General features: G+C 26.5%; 1 protein-coding gene across 1 annotated transcript; it reads right to left on the bottom strand.

Annotated features, from left to right (window-relative positions):
* Window positions 1-2,883: 2,883 nt before the first annotated feature.
* On the bottom strand, window positions 2,884-13,502 carry LOC145838333 (uncharacterized). The gene is made up of 18 exons (XM_082945907.1): window positions 13,299-13,502; window positions 12,315-12,515; window positions 11,770-11,988; window positions 11,321-11,444; window positions 10,858-10,960; window positions 9,884-10,068; window positions 8,936-9,057; window positions 8,735-8,801; window positions 8,130-8,235; window positions 7,542-7,729; window positions 7,163-7,276; window positions 6,284-6,418; window positions 5,640-5,945; window positions 5,146-5,422; window positions 3,978-4,124; window positions 3,664-3,733; window positions 3,282-3,338; window positions 2,884-3,069 (listed from the first exon to the last, which is right to left on the bottom strand). Exons 1-18 carry the CDS (start codon window positions 13,479-13,481, stop codon window positions 3,067-3,069), a joined length of 2,607 nt encoding a protein of 868 aa, XP_082802033.1. The 5' UTR covers window positions 13,482-13,502; the 3' UTR covers window positions 2,884-3,066.
* Between the last annotated feature and the right edge of the window lie 6,169 nt (window positions 13,503-19,671).

Raw genomic sequence — 19,671 nt, 5'->3', positions numbered from 1 at the left:
ATAATGATACTTGTAAAAAAATTACAAATTTTAATAATAAGTAGATTTTATATTTATCTTTACTTATGTCCGACTTATTTGATACTTAACATTTATATTCTATACTACTTAGCAAATTGCTGTGTAAAGCAAATGTTACAGAAGAAGAACTTAAACTTTAAAAAAAAAAACGTCGAATGAAAATTAGTGATATGTTTACTAAAAAAAACAATTGAGATCTGTTTTAAGTGTGAGCTCTATATTTAATAAGTATCACTGCTACTTTTCGCTAGAAAGTTTCATTAAATTTCTTTTTTAGATGTTTATTCATATATAGAGCAAGACTACTGTATTATTTATTTGTGTTACAAACTCTCATTATGTCATTATACTTTCATTATTTAACATAGTCATTTTTATTTCAAAACTTTAATCTAATCTCTTATTGCTTAAAAAATTTCTGATATACTGAGGTATAATTAAATGTTTATAAATTAGTCAAGGAATATAAATATACAAAGTATAAAGATATAGAGAGGCGAGTTTGTATTTAATAACATATTTTACATCTAAAATATACAATAAACCTTATTTGTGCAATATTATAGAAAACTAAAATTTTCATTGTTTGAATTTTTAGAATTCTAAAATGCGTAACTAAACGAGAGTGCGTAACGTCACGAGTGCGTAAAGATGTGAGAGGTTACTGTATTTGATACCTCTCGTATCTTTACGATCTCTCGTATCTTTACGCACTTTTTCTGTTGACACAATGTGCGTAAATAAGCGAGAGGTTACTGTAATTCAATCTAATAAAAACAATGACCTTAAGCACACATTTTTCTTTTACAAAAAAAAAATGACACTAATATAATAGGTTATCTATCAACTAATTTTATAAAATGTAGCTTACTGGCGTATTTATTATATGAGTTTAACTAACTGCACCTTATAATTTTTTTGAACTAATGCATAACAAAAAAGTTATGTTTTTGAAAAAAATGCGTGTTGCCCTAATTCTTTTCCTGCTACCAGGTATTTTAGCAGTACTTTGTAGGTTTTTAGGAGTTTTATTTTGCCAATGTCTGATAAACCGTATATTAATGAATTGTTAATTAAATGTTTGAAATATTTTTTTTAACTTGTTCACTAAATGCCTGGAATTAATTATATGAGAAAGAGTTATTAATTTTGTACTCTCCTTGGTCAAAATTAGAAAATTTTTGATTATTATAATGAAATTTAACTATTGATTTTAGATTATTAATTAATTCTGCTATGTTTGTCTTGTTCCAACTTACATAACTTTTATTAACGTAATTTACAGGTTTGTATTGATTTGTCGTCAAAAGTGCCAACAGTTTTTCTCCCACATTAGTTGCTTAACACAGACAAACTTTTTCAAAAATAAAACGCAATGCTATAACATAAAGTTTGTTAATGAAAAAAAAAACATTTTTGTTTATAGTTTTACTTTATTTAAAAGTTAAACAAGTTTATCATCAACCTTTAATAGTAAACAAAGACCTATAAGGTGTAAGTTAAATATCAAACATTTTAAATGGTTGAAGTTCTAATCTTAGCATTAATTTTACAGTCTTTAGGCAATTTAAAAAGTAAAGTTAGAAGTGTTTGTAAAAAAGAAAAAATACAGATCAACATAATAAGTATCATATAATGAGAGAAATTTAAACAAAACTAAAAAATACTTTACAGTAAGTTTCTATTATTAATTTAAAATATAGTTAATTTCTTACAGGTAACAAAAAAACCTATAAAAGATTTTATAACTGATGTTAAGTTTAAAACCTAAATATATTTTCTGTTTTGAAATTTATAACTGTATTTGACTTACTTTGAATTTTTTTTTATACAATCTAGTATTGTTTTTTTTTTTAGAATAAGCAATTTTTTTTTACTTAAACAAAAACTGCTGAAAAAAGTATTGCTAAAACTTACAATAGTGAATTTTGTTGCCACTTAAATTAGTTTTATAGATATTAGCAAATTATTAGTGCGAAAGAACAAAAATGCGTGTTGCTGTTCTCTTTGACTTACTTTTATTCAACTTAGATAGTTTCATTATTACAAAAAATTTGCAAAATTGTTTTTGTAAGCTATTTTTATTAACTATATACAGACTTTTAAATACAAATTTAGTTTATATATACAATTTTAAGAGTTTTTATTCTGCTGAATTTAATTACAAAATTAGAATGTGTTTCTACAAAATATTCTTTAACATATTGGATAAACAGCTCATAAGCAAAAACGTGTACTTTTATACTAAACTTTGCTTTTTACAGCTATGTTTCTTGTTTTCTTGTTTTTAATTAAACTAAATAGCTAAAAAAGTAAATATTATACTTTAAAATAGTATTTTACAACAATTAAAGGTTTTTTCATCGTAACATTCAAATAAAAGATCTAAATCTAGTTAATTAAAACAAGTTAATTATTCATTATTTTTTCAATCTTATCACAAAACATTAACGGAGCTGAACAATAAAACAAACGCTTAGAAATGTAGAAATTTTTGTTTACTCGTACTTAAAAAACTAAATTGTAATTTAAAAATATAAAACTCAAAACATAAAATGTCAGACGTGTATAATAGTATTAGTTTAAAATTTGTTTGACTGATTAAGTCGTAATGTCTAAGAAACTTTAAAAAAAAGTTCATTTATAGTTTATAATAATACTGACAAAGTTATAACAATAAAAACTTAATACAATTATATTACAAAAAAACCTCTAAAAAAAATTTACTAACAACTTTAAACAGACTGTTTATTGTTATTTTTGCATATTTTACTAACAAATCTAGAAGTAAGGCAAGTTAAAGCATTAAAGAATATTTTTTTATTCTAGAGAATTTCAAAAAAGTTTTACATAAATTGCGGCCAATAGTTTCTAAACATTTTTTACTGAACAAGCATTTATTAAATAAGCTTTATCTTAGACAGATTTTAAACCTTGAAAAGCATATTAATGAGTTAGTGTTAGTTTGTAGGGTTTTTCATCACAAATCCTTTTCTGACAACAATTTTGACGGCTTCGACTCTTTTTGAAGTACTTCGTTTGTTATCACTGAAATAAATTAACAATTTTAAGTATAAATACTTAAATTAGAAAAAAACTTCATAAACATAAGTATTAAAAAATTTAAAAAATGTTTGTTTTCAAAGTAGTAATAATAACTTAAATAATGAAAAAAAAAAGTCTAAAAGCAGTGTAACTTTTAATTAAAAATGAAATATTCTACGTTGCATTAAGAGCAAATATACAACAAGTTATCTTACTCTTCTATTGACGTGAAATGATGATCTTCTTGAAGAAGAAAAGTCTCTTCCATAAGGCTAAAAATATGATATTTTAGAGTTTAGATATAATAAATAAGTTGTTAACTGCTTTTGTTAAACACTTTGTTTTAAAATAACGTGCTTGTATAAACAAATAGTTTTAAATTGTGTTTATTTAATTTTTACACAAGTCTTTTATGATGAAAGTTAATATTTTAAAAATTAGAAAAATTTACTAAAATAGTTTTGAAACTAAAGCACCATTTTACTCACATAAGTAGATAAAATACAAATAACATATTTATAGATGAAATTAAGTACCAACAAAGAACAAAGTGTTATTGTTTTTAAATGGGGTTAAAGTTTGTTTAGTCAATTTAACCTGATGAGGTCTGCTTGAACTGTGGGTGCTTCTTTCGTCAAGTGTAAAACTTCGATTTGATATTCCATCCCTACTAATTTTAAAACAATTATTGATCCGCTTATATTATCAATTAAAAACTAAAGTCACAAAGTTAACAGCTTAAAACTAATTGTACGAAGTATATTGTTTTTTTCCAAATAAAGGTGTTATGAAAATTTAAATAATAAAAAACACTCAAAACAGTTTTATAAACTGAAAACAAATATAAATTTTCCTCCTACAAGTCATGACGTTTCAAAGCTAAGCAAACACGTCATACAAAACAAGTTTACCTGTGGTATCCACCGTGACGCGGTCTCATTACGTCACCGGGATGCATTGATGAAGTAGTTGAAAACACGTCATCACGTGACGGTCTGCGGCTGTTTCTTCGCGATGACCCCATTCCGTGGTCATCATGGTAGTTGTCGTGGTAGAAACTGAAAAAAATAGTGCAACAGTTTCTTTGACTTGTGAGTGATCCTAATTGATTTGAAAAAATGCTTTTTTTTGCTTGCTGAAAAAAACTTTTGAAAAATAAAGTGAAAGCTAAAATTGCTTAAATACTTTCTAGAAATTACAATTTGTTTATTGATAACAAAAACGTTTTTGCTTTTGTACCTAATTCTTAAGCTTTCGACAAATATTTTTTGAAATAAAATTGAATTGTATAAGAAACAATTAAAAACATAACAGTAAAAAAACTTGTAAATGCTTTAAAAAAAAAACTCTAAAAAAGCCCATTATTTATGTAAAATATACAATATTGAAAAATATATTATTTGATTTAAAAGTTCTATAAAGCATTGAAAAATTAAAGATAGATAATAAAACTAAAACAAAGTAAATATTAAAGTAAATTAGCAATTAAAAAAAAAAAAACTTTTTGAGAGTTACATAACAACCGCGGTTAATCCAAAGTAAAAATTGATTAACGAAAAGTTACACAAATTTTACTTGTTTTTTTATAACTATTTAGGTTTGGTTTTAAAACTGTAAAGTGTAAGTAATATATAACTAAAAAAAATAAATTATAAATAAAAATTAATATAGATTAAAAGCATGCTAAAATCTGTAGAAATCCAGTTTTTATTTAATTTTCTTACATAAGTTAAAATGAAATCTTTTGCAAAAAAAATCTAAACATACAGACTTTTGGGTTTAGCTCATTATTTCATAAGTACAACTTTATAAACACCATAACGTTATAAAACACCTTTGAAAAGTCATAAAATTTTTATAAAAGGTAATACCGTTTTGTTCTTTTAAAGCGGTACAATTTTGAAACTTTAAAACATATTTTAACATCTAATCTAGAATCTATCCCAAACATTAAAAAGCTTCAAAGCTTTAAATATCATATTTAATGTAATTTCACTTAAAAACAAACTTTATTTTTTCTGATACTTATCATTTATAGACGCATATAAACAAACTGCCAATTACATATATATTACGAACCTGTGTTCGCTTCGGAACTCAGTAGGAACTTCTTCGTGGTGAAACTCCGGCAGCATGATTTGTTGGATCCCGCTGTGATCTTCCTCATTCTTCATTGTTACGTCAGAGGGATGGGTTCCCGGGAGGCGGGGGTTGTAGCGGGAGGGCATCCCCGGATCGTAAACTTCTTCGTGATCCACACTATTGTGGGGGTTCACGTTACCGTGGGGATCCATGTTTCTACGGACGTGGTGGTTGTTATGGTGATAATCCATGTTTGGTGCTGGTCTATGATGATCTGTTGATAACAACGTTGATTTAATTGTACTTTTTTAAACTAAAATATTCTTAGTATAAAAAGTTTAAAGTCAATTTATAACTTTGAATTTGAGATACAAATAAATACCTTTTATTTTTAAATAAAGCAAACATAAACAGTTAATAGTATGATACCTAAGTAAAAAGTTAGCGCTAATTTTCGTGAAACTCAAATATTTTTTAGTTTTTATTTAAACCTTTTTCGTATTGGGGCTGCCATCTAGTGTTTGGAATAAAGCTTTCCGGTAACCCGCCTTCGTAAAACCCTCCGTAAACACTGTAGATGTCGTCATAGAAACCAGGTCCGCTGCAGGTTGAACAAGACCCGTCATAAGGGTCGTAGAAGATTGGGGGCTGAAAGAAAGTTGAGGGAGCCCTGCTGGGTGGGTGGAACCCGTGTGTTGGGTCGTCGTCAAGGTTACCTGGGGGTTGTTGGTAGCCCCTACGAATTTTGCTGGAGTCCATCAGGAGGTTTTCGTATGAAATTTCCCGCGGTTTTTCGTCTATTGGTTGACATAAGATAAGATTAAGTTACAGTTAATTTAATAAATTTACAACAAGTAAAAGGTGCATGAAATACAGAAGAACTTTTATTAAAGTTTTCTATATATTGGTTTTATTGCTTTACTTTAAATACAAAGTTAGTAAGTAAGCATTGCAAGTTAACTGTTCATAACGTAAATATAATTTCTTGCTAATGACAATATAATTGAGTAGTTGTTCTCTTTTATATTACGATAGTAAGATTTAATACAGATAATAAACGTAAAAGTTCATGCTTTTAAAATGCTAACAAATTAACAAATGTTTTGATATTAAGCAAAGTAATTAAAATAAACACCTCTACTTTCTGACATGTTTTCCGAATCAATACCGTAGTAATTTTGTTCGTACTTTACAATTTTATTGACACTATTTATTTTATTTTCTCTGTCATTTGCTGATCGCATTCTTTCTATTTCTTTCCTTATTTCACCTTTTAATGGTGTTAATATTTTTTTTTGTATTCAGCACATTAACTCCTTTGAAAAAATACAACATAGAGCTTTAGTATACAAATCTATATTAGTTTGAACAATATTTACATTTATTTATAAAAGTGATATACTTTATTAGTTTACTTTAAGTTTAAAAAGACTTTTTACATATTTAGTTACAAAAAGTTAACTAACATAATCTAAGAAGACTTTTATTCACTAAGTAAGATTTTTTGTTAAGTCTTAGTGTATCTTACACTTGAGGTTTTAAAGTTGTGTAAGTCATTTAACTTATTAACTTAAAAGTAGGTTTGTTAAATGGGTTAAACTATCCTTATAATCAACTTTCAAAATATCAGAAATTTACTGTATGTTCTTTAGTTTATAATGTAAACTTCGACTTAATTTTTATAACTTGACCTAAAAAAAGTCATGTAACGACGTGAACGCAAAATATAAATCTTGGTTTGATATTGACAACACAAAACACGTTTTTATCTATAAGTCAATTAAAAAATGTATGCAAATATTTGGTTAAAAACTTATTAATCATATGAAGGTTTGCTTATGTTTTCATGAATTAACCGAAACTGAACTTATAGTCAAATAATATTAATTAACTTAACGAATAACTTTTTGTTGAGAATTTTTTTTATCATATATAAAAAATAAAGTTGCAACAAATTGACATTAAGTTTTACAGAATTATTATTTTTAAATACTTAGTTTCAAACTCAACTGACCAGCATTTTTATAAGCCTTGAAGTATTTCTTGCACATTTGTGGGTTCTTTTGTATGAGTTCTTTTCCGAACATTCTAAACATTGTTTCAATTGCTCCTTCTTTTTCACTTTTACCTAGTTTTAAATCAGTAGATGCTCGAGTTTATAAAGAAAATTAGTTATTTATATTGCAACAGCTTTATAAAAAAAGCACGCGTGCAAAAAAACCTTAAAAAAAAAACTACTATAACTTAGTAGCTAAATTCATTATGCTCATTGTGTTATACAAAACATGTTCAAATATTCAATAAAATAATTTCTCAAGGACTAAATTCAACTAATAAGAATCATCAACGGTTAAACATACGAAAACTAATGCGAAATAATCACAAACATTTACCACTGTGAACGTTGAGATCGGGAGGCCGGCTGCACAGGAGATGGAAGAACTCCTGAATTTCCTCGGCAGTCACTTCCTCCTCCTCCTCGATTTCCCTGTTCCTCGCCTCAACCTCCTCCTCCGACATCCTCCTCACCTCCACGTTCCTGTTGTCGTTTTGTAATGCGGGTGGGAGGTGCGGCGGGTTCCTGTGAAAATTATTTTGTGTGAGTTTTGAAAATAACTTTAACTTTGAAAGTCGTTTTAAAGTTTATGTGTTTTCAAAACGTTTAGTTTACGCTATTGAAATTTAATTTAGTATTCTGAACTATGATAAATGACAGCATGTTATCTAGTTCTAAACTATTCAACTTACTCTTTACCACCAGATCTTAAGTAGAATACTTTAAAATCGACAATAATCTTATAAATTTTAAAAACTGTGTTTTCTTATAACAGTTTGCACAAAAAAAATTAACCCAGGAATAATTGCCTAACATCACTTTAATTATGTGTGAAAGCGGTCGTCAAACCAAAAATAATTTAGTTTTCCGAGCAATACAGATCATATTAGTCATACAAACTTTGCACGTTAAAGCACAAATTAACCTCGACGAAGCAGCTCTTCTAAAAGGTCTGTTCGGAAGTTCCTCAAAGTTTGTTGGCACCTCAACTGTTTCAGGCACCGAAGTTGTTTCGTCCAAAACTGAAGAGTCTAAAGTACAATCACAGCTGATTATAGCTTTAGAACTGTAATAGCTTTATAAATACGAGCATTTTAAACTACTTCTGACTACTATCTACTATTTATGATAAGCTTGACTTTTTTCTCCGATAAATAAACATAAAAAATGTAAAGTTAAAATATTTAAAGTAAGGAAGTTCTTAAGATTTTTAATTTTAAATGTAGGCTAAAAACAACATTTTAAATACTGTGTCTTTTCTGCAAAACAAAACTAATTTCAATAAATATACGTGATTTAAGATACTTTATACATTTAAAGCCAAACAATGAACAATTGTTTATGAAAGAAATTTTAAAATGCTTAAAATATAACATAATTTCAAATACAGTTACATTTAAAATTGAAATTCAATATGTAATAACAATTTCAAAGTTTTTACGTGCACTTAAACAATAAAATTGTTAAAAACTTTTACCCAGAAACTCAAATAAAGTTAAGTGTTGCAAAATTACATTAAACGTGCCAAACCTGTTTCGTTGAACTTCGACGACAACAATTTTTCAATATTTTCTTCTTTTTCCCGAGTTAATGGCGTCTAATTGAGAATTTTTCAATATTATCAAAAGAGATAGCCTCTAACATCAAATAGTTTGACTTAATTAAACTAGTTTGTAAGAAAATAAAACTATTTGATTAATTAAATGGTAGTTTACTACAAACGTTTTAAACCTCAACTGATTTGTTTTCTTTTGTTTTTACTTGTATCTTTTCATTTTCAGGTGTTAGCGGAATGACATCAGGTTTTTTTGACAGACTTATTACTTTTTCTAAGTCTTTAACTTCAGCTTCATCTGTACAAAAAAGTTTATTGCTGTTATAATTGTTTTGACACAAGCGGTGATTTAAATTTATGAATAATTAACTAGTTTAATCATGTTTTTTTTTTACTTTTTAAGCTTTGATAAAGTAAATTTTTGAAAAAATGTACAATTAAAATATAATTAAATTTTGTTTTCTTAACATTCTACAAAGCTTTAAAATATTAAGTTGCAATTACATTGAATATTAAAACAGCATGTCATCAAAAAAACATTTAATAAAGTTTAATAGAGGTATATATAGTAGTGAAATTAAAAAATGAGGTACATAACTAAACCAAAACTATTTTTTCCAAAAAAGAGTTTGTTTTTACACACTGTTCATAAGTTGGTTTACAAATTTTGATATTTTCATAAACAAGGAAAACCGATAATCTTAAGTAAAATAAATACATGGTTGTTTACTAACAAAACAAGTTAAACTATTTCACATGCTTTTGACTTTTTTCTGAAGGAAAATGCTTTAAAATCTTACCAAACGAAAACATAATACGTATTAAAGTAAAAAAATAGCAAGTATATTTTTTTAAGTGAAAACTTAAAAACAAGTTTAAAATATTTTTAACTCTAAGGTCTTAAATAATTTTCTAAGTATGATTTTTTTTAACCTATATCTCTTCAAAGGTTTTAGTGAAAATTTTAAACAAAATGTAAAAAAATATCCACAAAACAAATTGCAAATACTTTTCATTAAGTTTCGCATTTTCGGCTAACTTTTAATAAAAACATAATAAAAGTCTACGGGTGGCACGAATAAAAACTTGCTTTCTTGATTTTTATTTCAAACAAAACAGCTTACTGTTGTCGTCTTCGTCGTCCGTGGGTGGAAGATCGTATATGAGAGACAAGAACATCTGAGATCTGTCGGACATCTTCTTCTCATCTTCGGCATCTTTCAGATCTTTGTTGCTGCTGCTGCTGCCGGTTTCAATGGTCGCTTTTGTTTTCGTTTTGTTTACTGAACTTATCGTTTCGTTGCTAGATCTAAAAGTAAAAAAAAAAAAGCATATTAAAAGTTATACTAATTAAATTTAAACTTAATAGGTTTCTAATTGGTCAATAGCTTAACGGCTTTAATAAATACATCAAAATAAAACTTAAATAAAATAAAACTAAACTAGTTAAGTTTTGAGCATCTTAGAATTGTTTTAAAGCTTTTGGGATCAGCCAAAACACTTTGTTCTGTAGTTTGTAAGCTGATTAGACCGATAAAATTTTCAATTAAAGAAGTTTTCAAATTAGTTTAACTACGAAAAATCCATTTAAGTATAATAATCTAAAGTTCAATTTTTACCACAAAAAAAAGGGTTAGGCCATACAAAATTAATTTAAACTTAGTTTACGTTTATTACAAACGTACTTTCTTCATGCTTTATTGAATTTTTATTTTGACATTACAATGCCATTAAACCTGTTAGCGGTGCAAACATTGTGTAATCATTACAATGCATCAAACCAGGTATCGAATTTATCAATGTTTACTCATCAAAAATTTACTGTAATAATTATAATTATCTCGGCATACCATTCGGGTCACAAAAAACTGTATTGCAACATAGTAACGTTTTAATACAAATTCAATAAAAGTTCTAATAAAAATTCAAAGTGTTTTCTGAAATTGCTTAAAAAAACGAACTTTAAAGACTATTAAAATGTTTTATTTGAATTTAAGTACATTGAAATATAACTTCAAAAAAGGTTATAAATTAGCTAATCGTCATGACCGTTTTTTGCAGTATAATAGATTTTTAATGATATTTTTATGAAACTCACGCGTTGTCGTTTTCAGAAACATAACTTTGTTCTGTCACGGGACTTGTGTTTGTCGATTTTATTGTTAAAGTTGATTTTGTTCTTGTTAGTTCGTTTGCCAGACCTAATTAAGTTTGTTAATACTGAACTTAAAAAAAGCTTTTAAAACTAAATTATAATACAAGTGCAAAATGAAAACTACAGACAACAGTTATGGTAAGACAAACTAGTTTAAAACTGAAAATTAAATAAAACTTTAAATATTGTTTTTTTTTAATAAAAGGTCTCTATGTTATCAACATTAAACATAAAGCTAAAAGATAGAAATTTAAAACTTGTAATTTAAAACATTAAAAAAATCGACTAAACTTAAAAAAACATTTCAAACGAATTTTTTGATTTATAGCTACTAAGTAATTGTAAAAGTAAAACTACATAAGATTTAACTAACTAATAAGTAAAAAATAACTTTACTCAAACATACATTTTTCTTCAATGACGGCAGCAGATGTTTTCTTCTTATCCTGGTAATCACTACCACCAAGTTTCGTTATTTTCTTATACTTCAGCAATCTCAAGTAAGAAACCAGCACAATTGTAAAATATATCTGAAATGTTTTTTTATTCATTCTAACTGTGAGAATATATACGTTTCACATATTAAACTTGTCTAAACAAATACCTAAAACCTTAAAATATGCAATCTCAGTTTTATCTGTCACCCAGTCAAACACTGTCAATCACGATTAATCAAAAAATGTAAACATTTTTACATTTATATAAAACTCAGTTAAACTGAAAAAAGTTCTTAAATTAGAGATTAAAACTATTTTAGTCATTAATACCATTTAATTTAATAATTAGGTAGTAGTAACAATCTAGGTATATTTTTTTATAAGACTAGTTAGAGTTAAAAATCAAACTGAAACTGACAAAGAAGACGGCGTGCACAGCAGCGATGGCGATCATTTTTATCAGGTTGTCAATTGGGGTCTGCGCCGCCTTCGTTACCATGGCGAGCTTGCCCACCACCCGCATCATGTTGTCGTCGACCACCGTGACGTAGACTATCTCGCCCACGTTCACCACGATGAGCGATGACGTCACCGCGCACCACGTCACAATCGACTTGCGGATCTTCAGGTAGCTTTCCTGTGTTTGTGACGTCACAAAATATTCAGCAGGTTTTAAGCTAATCTTGGTTTTTTAAATCAAAAACTATAGTTTATTTTTTTCGAAAAAAATGTCCAAAAGTTAAGAATAATATTTTAAAACAAATGTAAATTAACATTTTAGTTAGTTGGTGATGTTTTGTTTAGTTTCTGTAAGGGTGCTGACAAAAAACCTTTATAATTGAAGAAACTAGAAAAATTACAACAATAAGATGTATAAAAAAAACAGTAACTTACCAAAAAGAAACATTTATCATATTTTTTGTTTGTAAATCAATTTGTAAATTTTATGTGCAAACCACGCACCTTGTGTCCCCACATGCAAGATGCTGCTGCCAGGAAAACGCAAGCCAGTAGCGAGCAAACCGAACACAAGATGGCGCCGATGAGCAGTAGCCTGTAACAATTGAGCTGCCACTTGGCTTCAGTGTCCCAAACCTTGTTCTTGCTTCCGAGGAACGAGTTGAGCTCGTTCACACGCGTCACCACGAACGCTATGCCTAACCCCTGAAGTGTAACCAAATTAATCATGTTAGAAACTTTAATGATTTTTTTTCAAAGTTTACTAAACGTCTGAATAAAACTTAAACGTACAAAGAATAAAGCAAACAATCAAAATATAAACAGACTTTAAGTACTGTGGATAATGGTTTGCTGATGTTTTCCTCTCTTCATAGCTTAGTTGTTATTAAATATAATTAATAAAAACCCTCTTGTCATAAGATTTGAACTTTAAGAAAGTTATAATATCAGCACTAATCGCCAATTTTAAGCTTGTGAGTCATTAAAGGTAATTAAGTATTTAAATAACAGAATGATCATTAAATTGCCGATATAATAACTTTTACTGTAATGCCAAATATCTTTCTTTAAAATGAGGTAATCTTTAAAAAACTTCAAGAAATATTTTTTGTAAAAATTAACTGCGGATTCTGAAATTTTTTTAATTAGTTTATTTTAGTTTACATTGAGTTAAAACAAGTTATGAACAATAAAAATAATCAAATAAAAAAATTATAATCTATAAATTAAAAATAAAACAATATAAAACACTAGTTATAACAGCTATAAAAGTAGTTTTGGTACAGTATGTAAAACTTATTCAGAATGAAATCTATATACTATGAAGGTATACCTTTTTATAATACCCCGAATCTTACAGAAATTTTCAAAAGGCTGTTATACGTTTCACTAATGTTTTTTTCAATGTTAAAAAACTTAAAAAAAAAATTGTATACCAAAGTACTATAACTTGAAACAAACGATTTATTTACCATGTATGCAACTTACCATGTATATGACGGCTATGAGCAAGCTGCCAGCACCGAGGCTACAGCATCCGCAACAACTGTTCACTATCGGGTGCTTTGTTACGTCATCATTTACTTCCACCACCGTGATCTCGCTGACGTCATCGGTTTTCTCGCTGACGTCATCACTCTTCTTCGACTTCTTTTTCCGCCTCCAGCCCATGTTAGCTTAGCATGAAACTAATTAACTGTGAAAAAAAATAAATAAATATGTTTAATTTTATCTATTTTTGTTAAATTAAAATAATTTTTTTTATTTAGAATAATCAATTTTTTACTGAAATATTTTACTTGAGCTATACAAATAACTTGATACTTAAAATAAATATTATTTTTAAAAACTTGTTATCAAAATTACTAATATAGTTCTCAAAATCAATTAAACTTCTCTACGAAGTTGATGATTGGACTTTCTGGTAAACTTTTACAACTTTTTTGTAATGAAAATTAAGGATAAAAGAGTTTATAATATAGAAAATGAATGTTAAATTATAAAAAAACTCAATCCAAACATTTAGTTTAACGATTTAAAAGAAGAAAAAGTTTCTGAAAAAACTAAAAAAAAAATTTTAAGAAATAAATAACTCTTAAACGTATTACTTTTGGAATAAATTTTAAAACGTATTTGTCATTTGTAAATTCTTTTTATATAAAAGTTCGTCTTTAGATAAGTTTTCAAGTTTTATGTTTTTCATTGTATACAAACAAACTGAGTATAATGAATTAAACTAAAAGTGATGTGTGATCAAAATTTCATAGGTTATTTATCAAAATTGATAGAATTATTTTTTTATTAATCTAAAACTATATGAAAGTTTTATTATAAAATCTATAACAAAAAATAAAAGAAAGTTGGTTGCACTGTATATATATTTTCTGTAAACATTAATTTAATCACGTTTAAGTATTAATTAAAAAACCACTCTCTTAATTTAAGTTAATTTAAAAATAAAATTATAGTTGTATTACTTTAAGGCTTAAGTAAGTTTTGAATCAAAAGTTATTTGAATTGAGTACTCAAAAAGCTTAAAACAGATTTTTCACTACTTAAAACAAACACATATTCAAAGTCATTTTAACTGTCGTATGTAGTAAAGTTTTATATTTGAATACTACAAAACTGAACCTTTCTAAGCTTAACAAACCTTTTAATTCACAAAAACAAATTTTACTACAGCTGATGCTTGAACACCAACATAAGCTTTCGCAATGAGTTTAAACGTTTGTTAATATTATGCCCTCTAGGCTTCAACGGCTATTTCAACTTTTTCTGAAGCGCACAATAAAAAGTGTCGCTGAAACAAAAAGATCGATTGTAAAACCTGAAATGTGAGGCAAATGGTAATTTAAATATTAACCAATACAAAACATAAAGCCAAGTGTGAAGGATGTTTATTAGCGATGTTAGTTGGTTTTATAAGTGAAGGTTGTTCAATGACAAATTAAATGACTTTATTTTACTATATACAAATACGAGTTCTATTAAATTCAATTAAAATTTTAGATTAAAATACAATAACACTATAAGTTTAATTTGTTTTTGTAATAATTTATCGTCTCCTTAAGTAGCAAGCAAAAAAGTGTAAGAAGTTCGTAAATATAAAAGTTTTGTAATGAAACATAAGTAGAGCTACTTTCTTATGCTTAAATTTGTCAAATGTTTTAAACATGTTCCTGTTTGTAAAACTCATTTTAACATAAAGAAACATTTAATGTCTATACTAAAGTTGAAAACATTAAGTTAATTTTAAATTATAAAAACAAAAAAGAGTTTTAAAGTTTAAAAAAGTAGCTTAGTTTTAAAACAAAAGTTAATTGTAAATGGAAAGTTTTTAAAGATATTAACTATATTTTTATTTGCAAACCATAATTAATGATGGCTAAACATTAAAACACACCACAAACCGTTTTTTATTATCTTTCGCCTATTACTTTCACAAATTTTACATTTTTACTTACCACAAAAACTGTAAACCACATTTAAAACTAGGCTGTTATACTTCTTTAATTGGTCTAATGACACATATTATTTTTAGTTTTTCTTTAAACATCTTATTTATAACTTTAGGCTTTGATAAAAAGAGGTTAAGTGATAAAAAAATATAGTAAATTTTAAATGTCTATGTGAAATGAGCAACCTTCAAAAAAAAAGAAATTAATTTTAACTTAGCATTATATGAATTGGTTTTATAAACATTTAGAGACTTTTAAAAGTTCACTAAATATTAAAAGACTTTTACTAAAGTATATTTGACATCTAAAATTAATGTTAGCGATAGAGTACATGGATATTCAAACTCTTCTTAACATTTATCCATATCTCAAAGTACTAATCACAAAAAATACTTAAAGATCAAATAAATAAGATTATGATAGTACAAACCTATACTGGTAGTATTTAATAATAGCAATGTTAAATAAGTTTTTAAGTTATATTTTAGTTATATTTCAAAAAATAATTTAATCAAAAATTTTATGTAAAATTTACACGAAGGTCTACTAAATAAGAACATGACGGTAACAAAAAAAAAACAAAAAACTAATATATAAAGACAATTCATACTAACCCGGAGTAATCAGAACTCCAAATTTTGAAATTTGAATTGTCAAAACTTTTATGGTTGTGCACTTAAACTTATGGATAAATATATTATACTGCAGTGAAACAGAAAACCATAGAAAAAAATCAGTTACTTTAAAGTAAAGAATTTAAACGTGTTAAACATAAAATTATCGTACTGTAACCAAGAACTAGCTGTAATATAATATTAACAGTTATTTCATTTTTTAACATAAAATTTAGATCATACCGCTTTGACTACTTGGACCCGGGTCTCGTTCTACCGAAAGCTTGTGTTTTGATGATTGATATGGTCTCAACTTTATGTTAACCAGAGATTGCTCACGGCATATAATAGTCATAAACAACCTATTTCGATGTGATAAACTCTCAGCGGTATTTTTTGGATTGTATTTTAAAAACATATAATTTTATTTTCTCAAAATTAAGTTTATATCGAAAATCTCGTTAGTGAATAAGAAAAAAAATAGCAAAATAAAAGTCATGGAGGTTAAATTGTTAATTGAGTCATTAATTACTAGCTGTTAGTTAAAACTTAAAACCCAAAATTTAATATTATTTAAAAAAAAGGGCTTAAAGTACAGAAATTAAAGTACTTAATATATTTTATATAGTAAATATAGGACATTTTTGGTTTAAAGTTTTTCAAGATGAAACAAATTATATTTTTTTGAAACATCGTCAAAACATACTTTTAGATTAGTTGGTTGCATATTGTTTAATAAAATTGTATATAATGAGGTGTTAACTGTTTGTTAAGTTCTGAAAATTAATTTAATCAAAGTTGTTAAAAAAGAATCTTCATATACTTTTTACATGAATTATCATGATTAAGATTACTACTTAATTTTTATACTTACAAACTTTAGTTTTTATAAACTTAATTCATTTTTGTGCTTGAAATTTCTATACATATATTTTCGGTGTTAAACGTATTTTTAAACGTCAAGCTAAAAAATTTTATTAATTTTTTTTAATATATATATATATATATTTATTTAATATTTTCGCAGTCTACTTATGACTTTTTAAAGACTCGAGTAAACGTTTTTAACTTTGTTTGTTGAGAAATAACTTATTTTATTAAAAATTCATTTTAACTTTACTGTTTTTTTATTTCTCAATTTAAGTAAAATAACTTGTCTCCTTAATTAAGATAACTTTTTTTAATAATTTACACTGTTAGAAACTTTTAAATGGCAGTTTTTGTTTTTTGTGATTAAAGTTTGTGTTCTGTATGAGTATTAGTTAAAATAAATTTTAAATTAAAAAAAAAAAAAGTTAAGTGCTAGTTTCGATAACAACATTTATAACTTATATAACAACTCGCCAACCGAAATGATTTTCGTACACCAGCTCTTAGGACAAAATATCTTGAACTTTTTTTTGTCGTTCAATAAACAATACATTTTAAAAACAAGTTGACAGTATTTTAAGTCTTTATATTTTTTGTTTATTTTTATCATTGTATAGTTTATTAAGCATCATTTAAATCTAATCTTTTTCACAGTAGACACAATAAAAATGAAAAATGTTGAAAGTTTAATAATAAGATAATAAACACATAAATGGATTATTTATGAAAAAATATATGTTTTTTATTAAAATAGGAGAGTTACAGGATTTTATAAACTAAAACTTAGCATGTAGAAAAGCATATGATTCTAAAGCTAATAGTACTCATAAGAAGTAAAAGTAATTTAAATTTTATACCCAGTTAAGGAATATTTAACGTTAACTTGAAAACTACAAAATCAGTAAATAAATACAAGCTAGTTATTTTCAAGATTAAAAATTATATTGAAAGTATTATGTTGTAGTGTACGGATTCGATAACCGAAAGATTCCTTTGTACACCAGGTCCTTAGACCAAACTTTTTGAGCGTTTTTTTTTATTGTTCAATGAACAGTATATGTATATTATTATTGATAATAAGTGAAGTATAAGAAAAAAATAGTTAGAATTAGATTAAATTGTTTATAATATTTCTAAATTTACTTTTGTTTTGTGACATATGAAGTTTTACTTACAACTACTACCAATTCTAAATTAAAACTTTTCAGGTTTTGAACAAGATGCTCTACTCTCCAACACTAAACTGTTCATTTGAGAAATTTACTCCAAAAAATTGTTGCTATTTGGTAAAAGAGCTGTTTTCCAAATCATGTTTGTACTTTTTTGTTTTCTTTTAACATTTATTTTTTTTAGCAATATTTATCATTTTGATCAAAATGACTTAGAGTACTTTATTTATAAGTTTGGAAAAAGTTATCAAATTAAATACCAAACTTTGTATCTTAGATATTTTAAGTAAAGTTTAGCCAGTATTTCTTGACGTGATTTATTAGGGATGTTTCAAAGATTACATATAAAAATATTTTTATTTTATTTTATTTGAAATCTCTTAGCTTGTTTCATCTTTCAAATATATGCTAATAATGATATATATAAGAAATAAGAAGATAACTTTGCAATCTTTTTAAAGTATATTTATCTTTTACAACTCCGTAGAGCTGTTTATGTTTTATGAGCAGCGAAAAGCCGTAAATTGATTAAGTACTTGCGTACAACGTCTGTTGTTTTCCTATTAAACGTGTAAATTTTTTTTTTGATTTGCTTTTTTAATAGCATTTTGTTAGAGGGACAAAACTTTAGTGTTAGGTCCAGCTTAAATGCACCGCACATACACAAATAAAAAATACTTTTAACGACCAGTTTATAAGTACTTCCTTTTTTAGTAGGTGATACTTATCTTGTACAGTTTTGTATTTGTAATTAGTATGATTGTTTCATTAAAGGTTCAAATTTTCTAGTTTTTTAAACATGCTATTTATAAAGAGTTTTAAACACGATGAAGAAATCAAGGCTTAAGATTATGGTCAAATGACCCGGTGTAGAGAAACACCTATTCATGTAGAGTTTACATGTATCAGTTTTCATCATCGCCAGCTGTCTTATGGTGGTTGCCATTGACAACAATGTTCAAAATTTCTCCCTCCGCGTCGCAACATTCTTCATCGGCAGTTTCTCCCGCCGACTCAACAACCTCATCTTCTTCAGAAGACTCGGATTCTGTCGGAGCATAACGGAGCTAATTTGTGATAAAGTTTTTCTCGTTAAAAAAAACTTTAGTGGTTAAAATTTACTTAGTTTTAGTGAAAACAAAATAATTTTATTGATAAAAAATATGGTAACCACACTTTAATGCAAGTAGTACTTTTGGATGATGACAAGTTATTTTGTAGCAGACACTCTTAAAACATTTACAAAATAGTTAGTTAAAAAATTCTAATATTGTATGGCAAAGTTTAAGAAACGTTTTTAAGTATAATAGTAACAAATAATATTTTACTCGATTCTTGGAACCATATTATGGCATACATGGATTGTAACACTGCTGTTACAATCCAATACTAGTGGTGAAAAGAACGTCATGAGAACTTAACACAACTATTCAAGTTGTTTCTTTTAAAAACTTTGTTATTCTTTCTTAAGGATAGTCAAACTGTGGTTTGGTATTTTATTTTTAAAGAAAAATAATAATAATCGTATTGTTCGACAAATTTTATTGGTATCAGTTATCAGAAAAACTTTTGGTATGATGTGTTGTCACATGGTAAAAAAACTTTATTACACGTTGTCGGTTGAAGACATTTATTTCAAAACAGAGAATTAGTTTCTTTTAGGTAAAACTGTCAGTAAGAACGAAAATAAATATTAAAAATAAACTGTTTACTGCTGAACTGTCTAAGTTATTCTCATGTAGTTCGA

The sequence above is a fragment of the Thalia democratica genome, chromosome 6, assembly GCF_965202585.1.
Source record: "Thalia democratica chromosome 6, ktThaDemo2.hap1.1, whole genome shotgun sequence".
Classification (NCBI taxonomy): domain Eukaryota; kingdom Metazoa; phylum Chordata; class Thaliacea; order Salpida; family Salpidae; genus Thalia; species Thalia democratica.
This window is presented reverse-complemented; position numbering and strand designations above follow the sequence as displayed.